Genomic DNA, 17797 nt, shown 5'->3' on the forward strand with positions numbered 1-17797 from the left:
TACCTGCAGTAATGTGCATGAATAATACATATGCTACCTGTGTAAGCTAGTTGTAGGGCTACATTAATGTGTGCTAATGGCTGCTTGTGGCATTTACAGAGATGCGGCATCTTTGACATTCTTAAGTCTGGTAGGATGGTAGTAATTCACTTTTTGGTATTAATTCAAAATAATGCTGTTTAATTTGATATTTTGAATAGTTTTGCATAGGCTTGCCATGATAAATACTGACTGTACTCAGACAACAGGCGATAAAGGTGTGAAATTTAATAATATTGACAGTTCTATTTTAATTTAAAATGACCTTTTATGTCTGACTTTGTGTAACTAAGACACAAAATCAGTGGGTTACACAACATACAAACCTGATTCCAAAAAAGTTGGGAAACTGTACAAATTGTGAATAAAAACAAATGCAATGATGTGGAAGTTTCAAATTTCAATATTTTATTCAGAATACAACATAGATGACATATCAAATGTTTAAACTGAGAAAATGTATCATTTTAAGGGAAAAATAAGTTGATTTTAAATTTCATGGCATCAACACATCTCAAAAAAGTTGGGACAAGGCCATGTTTACCACTGTGTGGCATCCCTTCTTCTTTTTATAACAGTCTGCAAACATCTGGGGACTGAGGAGACAAGTTGCTCAAGTTTAAGAATAGGAATGTTGTCCCATTCTTGTCTAATACAGGCTTCTAGTTGCTCAACTGTTTTAGGTCTTCTTTGTCGCATCTTCCTCTTTATGATGCACCAAATGTTTTCTATGGGTGAAAGATCTGGACTGCAGGCTGGCCATTTCAATAGCCGGATCCTTCTTCTATGCAGCCATGATGTTGTAATTGATGCAGTATGTGGCCTGGCATTGTCATGTTGGAAAATGCAAGGTCTTCCCTGAAAGAGACATGTCTGGATGGGAGCATATGTTGTTCTAGAACTTGAATATACCTTTCAGCATTGATGGTGCCTTTCCAGATGTGTAAGCTGCCCATGCCACACGCACTCATGCAACCCCATACCATCAGAGATGCAGGCTTCTGAACTGAGCGCTGATAACAACTTGGGTTGTCCTTGTCGTCTTTAGTCCGGATGACATGGGATGCCAGTTTTCCAAAAAGAACTTCAAATTTTGATTCGTCTGACCACAGAAAAGTTTTCAACTTTGCCACAGTCCATTTGAAATGAGCCTTGGTCCAGAGAAAACGCCTGCGCTTCTGGATCATGTTTAGATATGGCTTCTTTTTTGACCTATAGAGTTTTAGCCGGCAACGGCGAATGGCACGGTGGATTGTGTTCACCGCCAATGTTTTCTGGAAGTATTCCTGAGCCCATGTTGTGATTTCCATTACAGTAGCATTCCTGTATGTGATGCAGTGCCGTCTAAGGGCCCGAAGATCACGGCATCTAGTTTGGTTTTCCGGCCTTGACCCTTACGCACAGAGATTGTTCCAGATTCTCTGAATCTTTGGATGATATTATGCACTGTAGATGATGATAACTTCAAACTCTTTGCAATTTTTCTCTGAGAAACTCCTTTCTGATATTGCTCCACTATTTTTTGCCGCAGCATTGGGGGAATTGGTGATCCTCTGCCCATCTTGACTTCTGAGAGACACTACCACTCTGAGAGGCTCTTTTTATACCCAATCATGTTGCCAATTGACCTAATAAGTTGCGAATTGGTCCTCCAACTGATCCTTATATGTACATTTAACTTTTCCGGCCTCTTATTGCTACCTGTCCCAACTTTTTTGGAATATGTAGCTCTCATGAAATCCAAAATGAGCCAATATTTGGCATGACATTTCAAAATGTCTCACTTTCAACATTTGATATGTTGTCTATATTCTATAGTGAATAAAATATAAGTTTATGAGATTTGTAAATTATTGCATTTCTTTTTTATTCACAATTTGTACAGTGTCCCAACTTTTTTGGAATTGGGTTTGTATATCCTAAGTGTGTATTAATAGAGTGAATCAAACACTGATAAGTTATCCATATAACCGCAATTAGAAGCCACATCTGAAATCAGATTTTCTTGCATTATTGCATACAGGATTTTGCACAATGAAAATGTGCTCTACAGCAATAGTTTTCAAACCTGTCAAGGCGTACCATTAGCCTTGCACATTTTGTATGTCTCCCTTTATGTGACACACCCATTTCAGGTCTTACAATCTCTACTAATGAGCTCATGAGTTGAGCTATGTGTGAAAGATGAGTGTGATAGGATACATACAAAATGTGCAGGGCTGGTGGTACTCCAGGACAGGTTTGAGAACCAATGCTCTAAAGCATAGGTCCAACCTGTGGTATTACTAGTTGGTTTTAATGCGGATACCGCACTGGTGTGAAAATGACATTGTAGCATGTCTAGTACTGCACCGATATTCATTTCACAAAGAGGGCCCCATCATACACCTGGCGCAATGCGACGCCATGCTCAATACAAGTGTTTTTTGCTAGTTTCAGCCCAATGCAGTTATCATTTTCACTTCCAGTGCCCACGTTGTTTGCACTCACACCCATCTGTTCACCCGTGGGCAGGGGTTCAACTGGGGCTGAGCACAGGCACATAGGCTTATCAGGGCTCGACATTAAATGCTTAATTTTTTGAAGGGGCAAGAGAAAGAGAGTTTTACTTGTCCTGATTAAAACATCAATAACAAAAATAGCTAGGGAATCACCAAAACGCAAGCAAGATTCTATTACATGTAGTGTAAGTGGCGAATGATAATGGATAATAGTAATAATAATATATAATATATAATGTGCTGACAGTAACAAGGTTGCACTGTTGAGGCTCGCGCAGCCTCTCGAGGAGAAGTCGAAACAAATGAGTGCAGCACAAAGAAAACATGCTGCTGTAAAAATGCAAAATGTGGAGTTTTTTTATATAACATATGATACAGTTACGTAACATCACACGACCAAGAGTGCTGTTTTCCACGTTATTGGAATCACGATTGAAAATGTGACACTACTTTTATACATTCAATAATAAGTTAATTGAGTAAATTCAATATAAGTTAATAAAGTCACTTACATTTTAGATACATTACTGACTGTTTTGTTCTATTTCAGCAGCGAAAATAGTTCCAAACAAAGATCACGGCAGAACCATAGCGCATCTCTCACAGTGACGCTCAGCTGCGTATTATTACTGAATGATTCAGCATTTTGAACGAATCGGTTGAGTCAAAGATTCAATGGCCCATTCCAAAACACCTGCCTCATTCTTGAATGAATCAGCTGTTTGAATGAATGACTAGGACAGTCACTTGCCGCCACCTACTGGCGGTTCAGTTTCACGTTTAAATTTTCCCAACATTTCTTATTTGTATATTCAAAAATATAGCTTCAGAATAAATTATATTTACACCAAAAAAAAAAAATAAAAATCCAATTTTTTTCCAGACAAGCAACTTTTTTGCTCAGACAAGTGACCAATTTACTTGTCCAAGCAGATGACAATGCTTAATGTAGAACCCTGTATTTTGTATTGATATGCTCTCCTTTAGAAGATTTTATTGTTATCAGATGTAGCTTTGCACACTGCCAGCATCTAGAATGATTATGATCTGCATTTTAGTGTTCCTAGCAGAGGGCTCTGTCTACTTATTTTTTACAGTTTGACAATTGATAAGATTTTTTATGCTTTGCATACACATGTGCACTCCTCGAAAACCTGAAACCACAGAGCCTCCCCACATAACAAATCCCAATATAGTACGCATTATGATATTAACAAGGAAAAAATTATTTGTGTTGTTTTTCCTGCTTAAAATTGGACACTTTAACAGTATCAATTTTAAAATAACAGTATATTATTTAACAGTATATTATTTTTTATAAGTTTGTTGCCTTGAGGCAACATTGTACCACAATTGAAAAATTATGTTTCATGTAGAAAAAAAAAAATATATGTACTATTGAAAACATCAATTTCTTTAACTAGACACTTGAACAAACAAATTTATCCAGCTTTTAATATATTAAAAGTTTCATATTTAATAAAAAGTAACATTTTATATCCAAGCTGTTGCCCTGAGGCAACATTGTACCATAGTGCAACACAAGTATTACCAAACCATTATAAAGTGCATTACAAAATCATGTGAAAATGCAAATTTATTTAGATAATTCCAACTCTTTTCCTTACAAATATAATACATTTGTATTCAAACCTATTATGAAAATAAGGCCTGTATGGCCTTATGCGCTTCCATTGTGGTACAATGTTGCCTTGAGGCAACACACAGTTTTTTGATATTTTCTCTAAAACATTTGACGATATATAATGTAAAGTTCTTGAAAATACTTCTTTACTTGCCAGTGAAGGTGACTCATATTTTTGTGGGTGATTAAATGGATACAAACAAGTGAAAAAAGCACTTTTCTTTGGAGAAAATATGGATCCATGTGACATGTGCACATGTGCTGAAACAGGACACAAAATGGACCCCTTTTGGTCATGTTTTTGGTCGTTTTTGCACCTTTATTGATTGATATTTGAGTTATTCTGTCCTGAGATACATTTGATCAATCAATTGGTGCCTTATTTTATTAAAAACAAACTAAAATAGACCATGTTGCCTGGAGGCAACACCATACCATAGAGGGTTAACCCCTGCCCATTGGTGTGCTGGTCTGAAAAAGAGGTGTGTTCAGGCGCATTATTGGCGTGTTGCTATTTTGAGGCAACTGTGACATTGACCAACAAAAACCTGGTCTAAAGTCAATGGCGCAGTATTTTGTTGTTGTTGTTGTTATTTGAAGGGCGCGTTAGTAATATGCACCTACAGGCGGGTGCACAATGCGCGTACACTCTGCTTGTTACACACAAATGGATGTGCAGCAGCACGCAAACATGCCAAATATTAAAAATAAAAGGATTACAATGTAAAAGATTATTATTGTTTACATAAAGATATATATCATGTCATAATGGATAGTCATTGCATGTATCAGAATTACTTATTTGCAGTAATGACGAATGAAATTGGCTAATTATTTGACCAATCGTGGCAATACACACGTATTTAAACTGACTCGTCAGGTTGAGGGTGTCTATATCCCGCCATGTAAATAGCAGTCTTCCATGGTGCAAGCGCACCTTGCTTTTAAAGGGCATGGGATATGACACTCTGATTGGTTTATTGCATGTTACACCCAAAACACACCCATGACTCATTAAGAGACTAGGTACAACCCTTTTGGACCATCCACCTGGCGTGCCGACCATTTTTTTCCGTCATTAAATTAGCATAAGTGGATTCAGACATGCCCTAAGTGTACCTGCACCATGTGCTTCAGACCATGCGTTTAGATCATTAAAATAGGGACCAGAATGTGCTTTTCAGTGGAGCAACTGAGATGCAACACACTTCACCATTTCCCTACATGTTCTCCATTGTGTGAATATGAGAAACTGAAGGGTGTTAACAGAACACAGATACCCACCACCCACAGACATAAAAACAAATATACACTCACACCCTATAAATTTGTATTCCCCACACTTGAAGTGTTAATTAATAAAAACGTGACATGACTACAGAATTTACTTGTTGATTTAATTAAGCAATGGTGTGAAAGTATTGGCTATGGTTTATGGCAGCTGTCTGGACATCATTCCAAAAACAAAATCATTCACATTGACTAAATCCACAATATCTTTATCTGTTGTTTAATGAGACCGCAAAGAAACCCAAAAGGTAGGAAGTAAGGTGGGAAAAGTAGACCTGACTGTTGCCTTTGACACACTGGGGTGCTTCATGGTTCAGTGTTGGGCCCACTAAGATTTTTTTTAAATGTTTTTGAAAGAAGTTTCTTGCTCACCAAGGCTGCATTTATTTGATCAAAAATACAGTAAAAGCAGTAATATTGTGAAATATTATTACAATTGAAAGAACTTTTATATACAGTCATCATGGCTTAAATGACAGTACAGTACAATTCTGTCATTAGCTTTACCTCAGGGTTACTTAGCAGGAAAACAGGAAGCTCACACCACAGGTGACCCTCAGCAGAGAGCAAGCGAATTAAACTGACCCTGAGGTGAATTAACACCCCCGCTGCATACAGGAACCCAACTTAGCTTAAATGAATAGGGTGGTGCTCACTTGCTGCAGTATTCATTCCCGATGATTAGTTATTGTCGGTGCTGCCGACACTTTTATGCAAAGCAATTTACTAATTGGGAGGAGCATGTTGAGGTTAACTGCCCTGCACTTACAATCATCACATTTAAAGCATGGTTTATGGTCAAAGGTATGAGGAATAAAAACTCAAGTTCAAGGTCGTACAGTCAAAGCGGTTTCCACCATGTGAGATTTCTGTATTCAAAGTCCAGAGTGCCAAACATTTACACCATACAATTACACTAACATGCATAGAGGTGATTGTGTGAGAATAGAGCCTGCTCCCCACTTGCTGCAAAGAATAATAAAGTAAAATCAATGTTGAGCGAGTGTGTGTGTGTGTGTGTGTGTGTGTGTGTGTGTGTGTGTGTGTGTGTGTGTGTGTGTGTGTGTGTGTGTGGATAATGGCCACTCTATGCTTTGGTCAGGCCAGCGTAGATGATTCCACACTGCATCACATCGACTGGCTGCACTCCAGATTACTAATCCTGAACAGCTGCCTGCTGTTAAATTATACACACCGACAGGTGTTAACCACACATACACTCAAACACAAGCACACACATATATAAACATGAATACATAGATCATACATAAACCCACACACATGCATACATTAGCATATTATATATTGATCATGTATGAAAGATCTAGTGGCCCATGTCATATAATACGTGTATATGAGCTAATCACACACCACTGATAACAACATTTAGGGGGCATGTTGTGTTTTATGTAAAGCCATAATCTTTCTATGAGCTAATTACTCAGGGTTATAGCTAATTACTAGGAGTTATAGCTGGGTAACCAGGGCAGAATTACACACTTTCTGGGTTTGCAAAGACAACTAAATGAGGCTTGACACAAAATATTTCTAGAACAAACGTGTATAAGTACTTGATAAGATTTTTATGGACAAACAGGATTTGATTAGCACTCCTCCTGTTGGACATGCCATGAAACATTTTTTTTAAGGGTTTTTTTTTTTTTTTTTACTGCAATACCTGCTCTGCTCAAAAGGGGGAGCTCTTAGTGAAAGCAACAGGGGTGGAGGTCCATGAAAAGAGATTCATGTTTATTGCACTGGCTAGATTCTTTAAAGAGTTGATCGATTCTGTCTGGTTCATTTCCAACAAGTTCCAAGGCTAACAGTAAAAGATGATTTCATAATGAAAGCTTACGAATGCGGATTTGCCAAAGGGTAAACATAATTACATCTAAGACCAATAGATTTACTACAGGATAAATAATGAAGGAAAAACAGACAGCGTAAAAGAGATATTTCCAATTTTTTTAATGCAACATTATTGTAAAATCGTAACAGAAAGGTCTGCTGACAAAGAGATAAATTCTTATAAGGTCCCAAGAAACATTTCACAGTCACTCATGGATAAACCATGGAAAGAGAACCATTCTGGTCAAAGTATTTTGGTGTTCACAATAATGATAACAGAGAATCGGACCACCAACAATAGTTTGTATACACTGTGAAATCTGTATCGATTAAAACATTCTCTCACACACACACACACACACACACACACACACACACACACACACACACACACACACACACACACACACACACACGCATTCATTTTCAAATATACAAACAAATCTTGGTTTAATTTTAGGTACATGCAGTGAAATACTGTATAAAAATAGACATTTGAATTGCTTTCTGTACAAACACATATATACACATATATAAATACGGTGTAAAAAAACATAAAAGGTGTTTACAATCACATTGTGTTCACTTTTGTACAAAAAGACCAAAAAGTCATACCAAGTAAACAATATTAACCGAAAAGCTTCCACATGCGACTCAATCAAGGCTACAGCGCAGAACTCTCTCCCTTTCTCCTCCTTTAAATGATTAGTTCACTCTATGAAAATAGAGCGAACGAAAAAGAATGAGATAGGGAAATGTTCTTTAACAGATTGTTGCTTAGCTCTGGCGTACGTCTTGAAGCAATTTGTTAATTTCGGCAACCAGTTCGCTAGCGTCGACAACTTCGTGTCTCGTGTCATTGCGTTTTCCCTGCCGCTGGCTGAGCACGCTCTCCAAGTCGTCCTCTTCGTAGTTCTCTGGAATCTCCTCCATCGCCGGCAGCCATTTTAAATGCGCCTGCGACGCCGCGTGATTGGTTGAGCCATGTCCGCTAGTCACGGCACCACCGGGATTCTGAAAGTGAGTATTGGCCGCCCACACGGCAACACCCTGTGGGTAAGAAGGACCGGTAGATGCCGCTTTACCCGGCAGGAAGCCCTTTCTGTTCTCCATGCCGATGAAGGAAGGGGGCGGAGCGGCACATTCTTCGAGCTCTTTGACCTCAGCGTAAGAAGTCGGCAAGAGACGTTGGAAGACGTTGTTCATTTCTGACAGCAGTGAGCTGCCGCATTCCTCATCGTTGTCCTTTCCGAAGGTAGAAAAGCTCTTCTTAGCTGAGTCGACTGACTGCTGGTCCTCTTCGAGGACCTGAGGCCTGCTCTCTTCTCCAGGGATGTACATGTTCACACGGTAATCCGAGGACGCCTGAGATGGCATCCAGCACTGGTCAGAGTGACCCAACACACGGCACTCCTCCGTACACAATCTCATGACTGCTGAGAGAAAGACAGAGAGACGTTTCTCAGTGGGTTTTTAGAAGCAAAATCAATCAAACTTGGATTTTAAACATTATCCCCCGGTTTCACAGACAAGGCTAAAGCCAAGTCCCAGACTAAAATGTATGTTTGAGCTGTTTTAACTGAAAGCAACTTGCACTGACATATCTTAAAATAAGCCAGTGCAATTGTTTTGTCCCAAGATGCACACCAGTAAGGTTTAAAGGCACATTTATAAAAGCTACTTAAATAGCCTAATTGAACTAAGGCCTAATCCTGGCTTAATCTAAGCCCTGTCTAAAACTGTCATTTTTATACTGTATTCGGTTGCACTTTATTTCGATGATCCACTTTAGACATTCTTCTAACTATAAGTAACTTTGCAACGACATGTCAACTCTCGTTAGAGTATCAATAGACTATTAGTAGACTGTTAGGTCAGGGTTGTGTTAGGGTTTGGGTTAGTAGAATAAGTTGACATGTAGTTGCAGTTGACATGTCGACATGTAGTTTTGCTGTAGCCTACAGACAAAGTTAATACATTTAAAAGTCCAGTTATAGGATAAAAGATTTTCACGTTTTTCAACTTCGAATCTCTTGACGTCAATTTCTGGCCTCCAAGTGATGTGAAATATAATCGAGAGTCTACACAGTGTGTTTATTTTGACTTTATTTTGTATTTGAATGGCACGGCTTGGACTCGGCGTCCGTCAAAAATAGACTTGGCGCCTATCTTTAGCGAAGCGGCGCAGTGAGCTGCTTCTGGGATGCTTCTGGAACGTGCTGCGGTGCGGCTGGTGTAAACACAAGCATTGACTAGAGTGGTCGCGATCGACTCCGGTGGCCGCGTCGGAGCTGTAACGCGCCGCAGACGTGTGCAGTGTAAATAAGGGGTGAGACTAAGTTCATACTGTACTTAAATGAAAATAAATCTCCTGAGCTATGAAAGAGCAACATCTGAGCAATGAAATTTCCTCTGGGCATGTGAAAAATGATAGAAAGGAAAGTGAAGAAAACAAAGGGATGAAAGAGAATGGGAAAATGAAGAGGAATGATAAGGTTAGGAAGTTAGAGAAAGGATTCGGAGGTGGGCGGGTGGGTTGGGGAAGGAGCTTGGGAAGCAGAGGAGATTGAGAGTTTGTCATTCTTCCATTCCAGTTTCTCTTGTGGAGGCTGACATCCTTTGTTAAGCTGGATTATTATTCATTACTTTGGCAATGCCGCCTCACCCAAATCAGATATGACTGAATTTGAATATTAGAGACAAAGCAGCAAGGGGAAGAAAATGGAGAGGACAAACTAGAATTGGGATGGAGAAAAACGCAACTGAGAGAAAATTACATTAAACTGCTTTGGTGAGGAAAGGGTGAAACTCTAATCGATGCACACAGGTTGCTTCTTTCTCTCTATAAAAGAGGAAGAGCAGGGCTGAAATAGCAGCCCTCTGGGGAGTGAAAAGAGAGTGTGTGTGTGGAAGGGGGGTTTTAACTGCATTGTGAAAGCAATTACGGTGAATTTTCCTCAGTTCAGATTTTGAAAGCATAGGGCTGTCACTCAGAGAAGAGAATGAATACAGGGAAATAACACTTCAGTCCACGCCTCCACACACGCACATGCACATACACTGTCTTAAGCTACCGATAAAACAGATTGACACTGCAAAAGGTAGTAGTTACAAAAATAACATGATTTCAACCAAGAACCACATAATTCAAAGGTTTTTTCCTTAATTTTCTCCTGCATATTGAGTATAAAAGTGCAGCGCAGGTCATTTAATTTATACCTGCACCTGTTCACAAAGTAATAAAAATAAGTCACTGTAGACTGGGTGTTAAACTGCATCATAAATGCAATGTGCTCGATATAATCAAGCTGATGAATGTCATAATTCATGGTGATAAAAAGGTGTGAAACCACACGAGTGACTTAATTTCTCACCTGGGTGGAGACGGTGGTGTCCATCGCTGTGGAAGAGGTCTCCGAAGCCGTCGCCTAGCAACCGGTCGATGGGCGAATCGCGGCCCATCTCGCAGTCGCTGTCGCCCGCATCACTGTCGCCACGCCCACTATCTTTCAGACTGAACTTATCCATGTCCTGGAGGGCGTACCTGCACACACATTCACACAAACAGTTACAGATTGATCATGATGCTCTGGAGTATACAGTATAAAATATATACTATATGCAAAATTCTAATTAAATCTCAAAACTCAATCACCCCCTCCCTCTATTAAAAAGGTGATTTGAAGGAGAAATCAAACATGTAACACATTCAGAATTGCATTACATGTTTAATTGTATGAATTCAGCTAAAATATTAAACTCAGAGTTTCCCAAAAGCATCTTTATGCATTGCATACAATCTATGATCATGCATATGCAAAGCAGGCAAGCACATGCCCCACCCATCATTTGAGCTTGTACAGACTGTAATCTTTATTTAACCATCATTTAAACAGGTCTATTCATTGATGTCTTTTTAGCACCATGCATTTATCTCACACCCCAAAAATGTCCCTTAAATATTTTGATTCACATCAGCAGAGGCGTGCAGGACAAAAAAAAAAAAAAAGACAAAAAAAAAAAGTAAAACTATCTAAAGCTAGTGTTTTTAAAACATCAATGTGACATTATAAATGCATCATTGTATGGAACAATGGTTTCAACAATATGCATGAGATAAAATGACATGATCCAAGAACAAAACGCAGATGAGAGGAAAGAAAAAAGGCACAGAAAGCAAGCTATGACCTCATGTGAGGAGCAGTCCAATCAGGATCTGCGAACGTGGGTGACCACGGCAACAGGGAAGTTCTGTCCTATTCTACCACAAACATTTTAGAATACCTATCATCCAATCCGATCGAACCAGCAGCACACAACAGGTTGAGCATCACTACCCATCTACTCTACCATACTATTTAGAGCACATCATGTCCATATAAGGAGTTGGAGCTTGGAGCGTAGTATTTGTTTGTTTGTTTGTAAGTTTACCTGTAGCTGCGAGAGTATTTGTTCCCTCTGAAGCTGGGCCGCGGCTGATACTGACCCTGATGGAGTATTGAGAGGAGCTGTGAGACTTGCTATAGCAAAAACAGATGACATAAATAAAAATAAATACTGATGGAACACGACACTCGTTCACACACGCACACACACGAATGAACAAATGAAAAGTATTAGAGAACAACACACGATGACGTGAATGTTATGTGTACATAGGTGAATGAAAAGATGAGTATAAACAGATGGGCAGAGATTTCACAAGTTCTTTATGAAGATTAGCATCAGTTACACTGTTTAAATTGGCATTCAAAGGCTTGCTTTTACCTCCACAGGGGGCGTGGCATGTGTAAGTTCCAGGGCGAAGTTCTCAGGGATGTGATTGGAGGAAATAGTGACCAAGCTGTTTAGCGAATGGCGGCTGTGTTGGCTCTGCCGGCTGCCCATGTGGGCCCGTTCCGGTCCGGGCGAGGAGGTTGGCGAGCGATGGTGTGCCCGGATTGGAAGGGTCCCATTTCCAGTGGGCATCAGGGTAATGTCACCCTTATGGATCTGCCGTGATGGTTTTTTAGGGTGCTGTTGGTAAGTAGACTCAGCCACCCTGCAGTTGTATGAGCGAGTGTCCTTCTTTTCACGTGAGCAGCGAAGGGCAAAGGCCACCATGATGAGGAGCAGAACAGCGCAGATTGCCCCAAGGGAGATGATGATGATCATCGACACGTCTAGAGGGCCGTCTCCAGTTCCTCCACCTGTTAGATGGGGGTTCATGTGGTTCTCAATGTTTTCATAAAGCGAAAGTCTCAGTAGGGCTCTGGCACTTAGGGGTTGGGCACCATGGTCCTGTACTAGGATGGTCAGCTCCACGTGATCCTGTGGAATGTCCTGCATGCTGACATTGGTCCGAATTTCGCATGTTTTAGCATCCATAGCGAAGTAACCTGCCTCGTTGCCTCCTACGACAAAACACGAAAGGTCACCGTTGGAGCCGGCATCACGGTCTATCGCACGGACAACAGTTACAACGTCCCCGACCTCTGCGTATTTGGATACCGGGACATCCGCTGTGTGGTTCCACAGTTGAGGCATCATGATGACTGGCCTGTTGTCATTCTCATCCAAGACATTCAACACAACAGTCACGTTACTACGCAGTGGAGGACTTCCAGAATCCCGGGCCTGGACTAAGAAGGAGATCTGACTTGCGTCTTCGCGATCAAAAGTACGCAGGGCATAAATGTCTCCGTTAGAGGGGTCAATGGTGACGTAAGTGGAGATGGAGCTCCCATGGATCATACTTTCAAGTATTGAGTAGCTCACTTGTCCATTTGGCCCCAGGTCTGGATCTGAGGCCTTCACAGATGACAGATAAGCTCCTGGGGAGTTGTTTTCTGCCTTGGAAATCTCATACCTGCTCTTCTCAAACCTCGGCGCGTTGTCGTTCTCATCCTGGACCTGCACAGTGAAGTGTTTGATGGTAGATAAACTTGGAGAGCCTTTATCTTCGGCTATAACAGTCAGGCTGAACTCTGACCTCTTCTCTCGGTCCAGAGTGACATTTGTAACAATCATGTAGTTCTTCTCATAAGTCTTCTGCAGCCTGAAATGACCCTGACCGTGGAGACGGCACTCCACCTCTCCATTCAACCCAGAGTCCAGGTCATCTACTCTCACCAGAGCAACAAATGAATCTACAGGAGCCGTCTCTGATATATAAGCTATCTCCTCGTTCCCAGTGGACATCAAATTGATACTAATGTCAGGGTTGTTGTCATTCACGTCTACCACTTTGATTATGACTTTACAGTGTGCTGGCATTGAGTTGTGCCCCATGTCTTGAGCTTGAACATCTATGTCATACGAATTTGTGCTTTCAAAGTCAACTTTCCTCATCAGTGTCAAATGACCATTATCAGAATTAATTTTGAAGGTCTCTAAAATTTTAGGTGACACGTGGCTGCTAAAAGAATATACTATTTTCCCATTGGTTCCTTCATCTGGGTCAGTAGCATTCAGATCAATAAGCAAACTGCCTAAAGGGGAATTTTCAAGCAAATTGATCACATAAGATGGCTTCTCAAATACCGGATTGTTGTCGTTCGCGTCAGCTATGCTGATTTTCAGGAGCGTTGTTCCAAATTTTGGGGGAACGCCCCTGTCTGAGGCGGTGAGCTGGAGTTCATAGCTCGCTCGCACCTCTCTGTCCAGCTCTTTAAGCACAACGAGCTCCGCGTACTTGGCGCCATCGGTTCTAGTTAGAATATCAATCATAAAGAAGTCAGATGGGGTCAGAGAGTACGTGTTCAGAGAGTTCTCCCCGACGTCTGGATCGGTGGCGCTGTCAAGGGGAATGCGCGTCCCCACGACGGCGGTTTCGGAGATCTCTATGGGAATGACGGGACGCGCGAATTGTGGCGCATTGTCGTTAATGTCCAAAATCTCCACTTCGATATGGAACAGCTGTAGGTGCTCCGTTGGGAGGGTGAGGACGTCAAATTCGATAGTGCAGTTAAGATTCTTCTCGCACAGTTTCTCGCGGTCTATTTTGGTCCTGATGCTGATCTCTCCATCCTGTTCGCGCACGGAGAGAAGAGTCGCGCTGCCTCGCTGCATAGCTCTAAATCGTAACGGAATCGAGCTCGGAAGTTTGGACAGAACATCAGCGACATCTTCTCGAAGTCTGGCGATTACTGTCCCCACCTTCTGCTCTTCGTAAACTTGGTATTTCAGAGTTTTGGCCGAGACGTGTCGTGCCAATGTAACGAGCAGAGCAAGTTTGAGTAAAGTGACACAGAACACTGTGACCTTGCTGGTATCCATGTTGGGTTCCGACAGGCACAGAAATAAACTCTCAGAATGATTGTCGCTTCCTTTGTTGTGTTGGCTCAGTCCTTTACATGCGTTGTTATGGTCTCAAAAACATCCCCAAATGCGAAAGAAAACGTCTTCTCAAAAGGTTCCGACGTCAAAAATGGGTCTTGAAAAACAAGCAGAGTGCAGCAGTATAAAACAAGCAATGGCATTAAAACCAAAAGCGCATATCCCTCTGTCACTAAGGAGAAATCTGTTGCGCGTATCAAGAGACTGGAAGCGCAACCTCCGTCTGGAGAGCCTGTGTGCGCGTGTAGCTGTCTCCCGCTGTCTGAAGACACTCTTTGACTGACTAACCCAAAATAGCAAAGCCTCCTTTAGAGCCACGGCTTCAGACAAAACGCTTCTCCTAAATCAAGGGCTGCCCCTTCTCTCTGCGACTGACCATTCAACACAGAGCCACTATAGATCCCAATTAAATGAAGGGGAGAAAGGAAGTGGATAACTCCGCCCTTTAGGGTCTCTCTCTCCCCCCTCTCTCTCCCTCTCCTGAACGCGCTTCAACAAAGGATGAGAGAGCAGAATTTAAGAATAACTCGAGCTGAACTTTCCCTCTAGATGACTGTCAATACAATGTATTAACTTATACCTCTATCTTGATTAAGCTTCGAAGAATGTTTGTTTGGTGAATGTGTGGAGCTACATAAAAGATGCTCATCTGTTCTTTAAAGATGATTCATGACCTCGTTTATTAATCTAAATGTGAGAACCATTTTGTTTAAACATCTGTAAGAACTTAATGTAAATATAACAATCCCATGTTTTTCTGCTATAAAAGAAGAAGATTGCTGTTGTAAAAATGAAAAGATACCATTTAGGGTTCCTGAGATCACCCCCCTGGAGGTGATCTCAGGAACCCTCTCAGGAAAATGAGAGGAACTTACAAGGTGGAACCCATATTTTCCTTCAAGAACTCCAAAAATACTAATGGTATATGAGATATTTTCAAAACGTTTTCTAAACGTTCTTCAGAGGATTCTGCCAGTGTGGCAATCTTATAAGAACCACTAATCGGATTGTAACACCAAATGAAAACATCAACATTAATTATTATGCACAGAGGGTAGTCTGTTGCTCTGACATATAAAGGGCTGTTGTGCTCATGGGGTCCAGTTCCACCTTTTACTCCATGTACATTTCTGTTGCTTCTTCATCATTTCGATATATATATATATATATATATATATATATATATATATATATATATATATATATATACTAGAAGCAAATATAGAACTATAAAACAGATTTGAAACACATAGGATTCGAAAAAACATAACACCGTTTGTGTTAGTCTCATGATCATGTCCAATAGAGGTCCAATAGAAGTATGCTGGAAAGTGTTGCAATCCTCCCCTTATGGTCAGCCACAAAAGTTTGAATTTAACATATAAGGCTATAGATAAAAAGCTTGTGTGGATTCCATGGATGTTATGTATATCAACAAGACACCCTCCTGATTCAGATACCAGTTCTTTAACATCCATCAAAATGATCAATACAGACATGAAATTCTACTCTTACCTCAGTTATTTTCACAAGTAGGCTTAAATCTTACAACTTCTACATTTACCTCATGGGAATGGTGCACATCTGATTTCATTTCATGAAAAAAAAAGAAAATATAAAAGATACAAAAGTAATGGAAAGTAGCTAACACTCTGAAGTAAACAGGAAATTTTTAAAGAAGAAAAACTGAAATAGAATTCCCTTGTAAAATGTACTCCATATATATATATATATATATATATATATATATATATATATATATATATATATATATATATATATATATAGTAGTCCACTGTAAAAAATGCTGGGTTAAAAACAATCCAAGTTGTGTTGAAAATGGACAAACTTAGCGATTGGGTTGTTTTAACCCAGTGGTTGGGTTAAATGTTTGCCCCTTTTTTATTTAACCCAACTGTTGTTTAAAAATTACAATATGGCTGCTTAAAATGAACCCAAAATAGGTTGGAAATTAAAAATCAGACACATAATTACTAGAGGCAACAATAATAATCAAAAGGTAAACATTTATTAATAATAAATGTTTATTGTTTAATTATTATTTTGCGTTCATTTTAAGCAAGCAATACAGTAATATTTAAACAATAGTTGAGTTAAATAAAACTACCCAGCAGGTTGGTCAAACATACCCAACCGCTGGGTTAAAACATCCCAATCGCTGGGTTTGTCCATTTTCAACCCAACTTGGGTTGTTTTGAGCCCAGCATTTTTCAGGTTACTGTATGACATTCTTTCATTTTGAGGGACTAGACAAATCTTTACATCAGCTGGCGAAAGTGTTTAGGAAAACTGCTTAAGTATATTTCTTAAATCCTTTTAGTGTCACCCGCTTTCCGTTTGGGGTTCAAGTATTCTCACGCGCTACTGACTCGTCATCTGCCATATAGATTTAAGTTTAAGCCGTGTGTCGAATCACTTGTTCTGATGAATGAGTACAAAAAACTCACGCGCACAAACAGCTCTGCGCACGTGAATAATATGGTTTTACACGTCTTTTGGTGTGATTCCAGCGAAATGTATTAACATAACATCCATGTAAGCGCTTAAGAAGAATGTGCACAGTCTGGGCCGGGTCGTCTGGACTGGGTCACTTTGCATTTGTGCTTGGGTCACGGTTACTCTTTGAGAGAAAGCCTTCTCTGAGTCTAAACTATAGAGGAAAATTAGTTCAGTTTGAAAGTGTAAAAACGGGGACAATTCAATTGCTCTATCACGCTCACGGGCAAACGGATGAATAAAATACATTAAATGGCCTATTTCCTGACTCTCGCTCAAATTCCCATGGTGATATTTTAACCCGTGGAAATGTAGCCAACCATATCAAACGCACAGAAGTTGGGCTTGGATTAATAAAAAGCCCTTTGGCGACAGATTTGACACAAATGCTGCTCCTCTTTTCCCAAGCCTGGAGTTCCATGTGCTTTAACAAACCAAGAGGGCCCATACTGAGACACTGGGGTATTCGAGCGACTGTTTGGGAAAGTGATTACGGGGAAAACCAGAAGGCGCACGTTTGACCCCGCCACTTTCTTTTGTTTAGTTTATTCTTTTCATAAGACACCGTGTTTGCGAATCGTCTGCATTTCGCCCGGCCAATTTTAGCAGGGCGATTTTAACCAGGTTTGATACGGCCGAG

At 40.4% G+C, this 17797-nt stretch overlaps 1 protein-coding gene across 4 annotated transcripts; it reads right to left on the minus strand.

The window, feature by feature from the left end:
- Positions 1-7428: 7428 nt before the first annotated feature.
- Positions 7429-15185, minus strand: pcdh18a (protocadherin 18a). Of its 4 annotated transcripts, none has more exons than XM_048197329.1 (4): positions 12091-15185; positions 11755-11810; positions 10698-10867; positions 7429-8756 (listed from the first exon to the last, which is right to left on the minus strand). In XM_048197329.1, the coding sequence occupies exons 1-4, from the start codon at positions 14578-14580 to the stop codon at positions 8101-8103; spliced, it is 3372 nt and encodes a 1123-aa protein (XP_048053286.1). In that variant the 5' UTR covers positions 14581-15185; the 3' UTR covers positions 7429-8100. The 4 variants fall into 4 exon arrangements, with proteins under 4 accessions (XP_048053286.1, XP_048053285.1, XP_048053284.1 ...); XM_048197328.1 differs by having other exon boundaries at positions 7429-8759; positions 12091-15184; XM_048197327.1 differs by having other exon boundaries at positions 11755-11843; positions 12091-15184.
- Positions 15186-17797: the final 2612 nt, after the last annotated feature.

The sequence above is a fragment of the Megalobrama amblycephala genome, linkage group LG7, assembly GCF_018812025.1.
Source record: "Megalobrama amblycephala isolate DHTTF-2021 linkage group LG7, ASM1881202v1, whole genome shotgun sequence".
NCBI classification, from domain to species: Eukaryota; Metazoa; Chordata; class Actinopteri; order Cypriniformes; family Xenocyprididae; genus Megalobrama; species Megalobrama amblycephala.

Coding starts and splice junctions, on each gene's coding strand:
- pcdh18a (XM_048197326.1), bottom strand. CDS start 14,580: ATGGATACCAGCAAGGTCACAGTGTTCTGTGTCACTTTACTCAAACTT. Junction 11,844..12,090: donor ATGCCACGCCCCCTGTGGAG/GTAAAAGCAAGC, acceptor TTTTTGCTATAG/CAAGTCTCACAGCTCCTCTC. Junction 8,760..10,697: donor ACACCACCGTCTCCACCCAG/GTGAGAAATTAA, acceptor TCTTTCTCTCAG/CAGTCATGAGATTGTGTACG.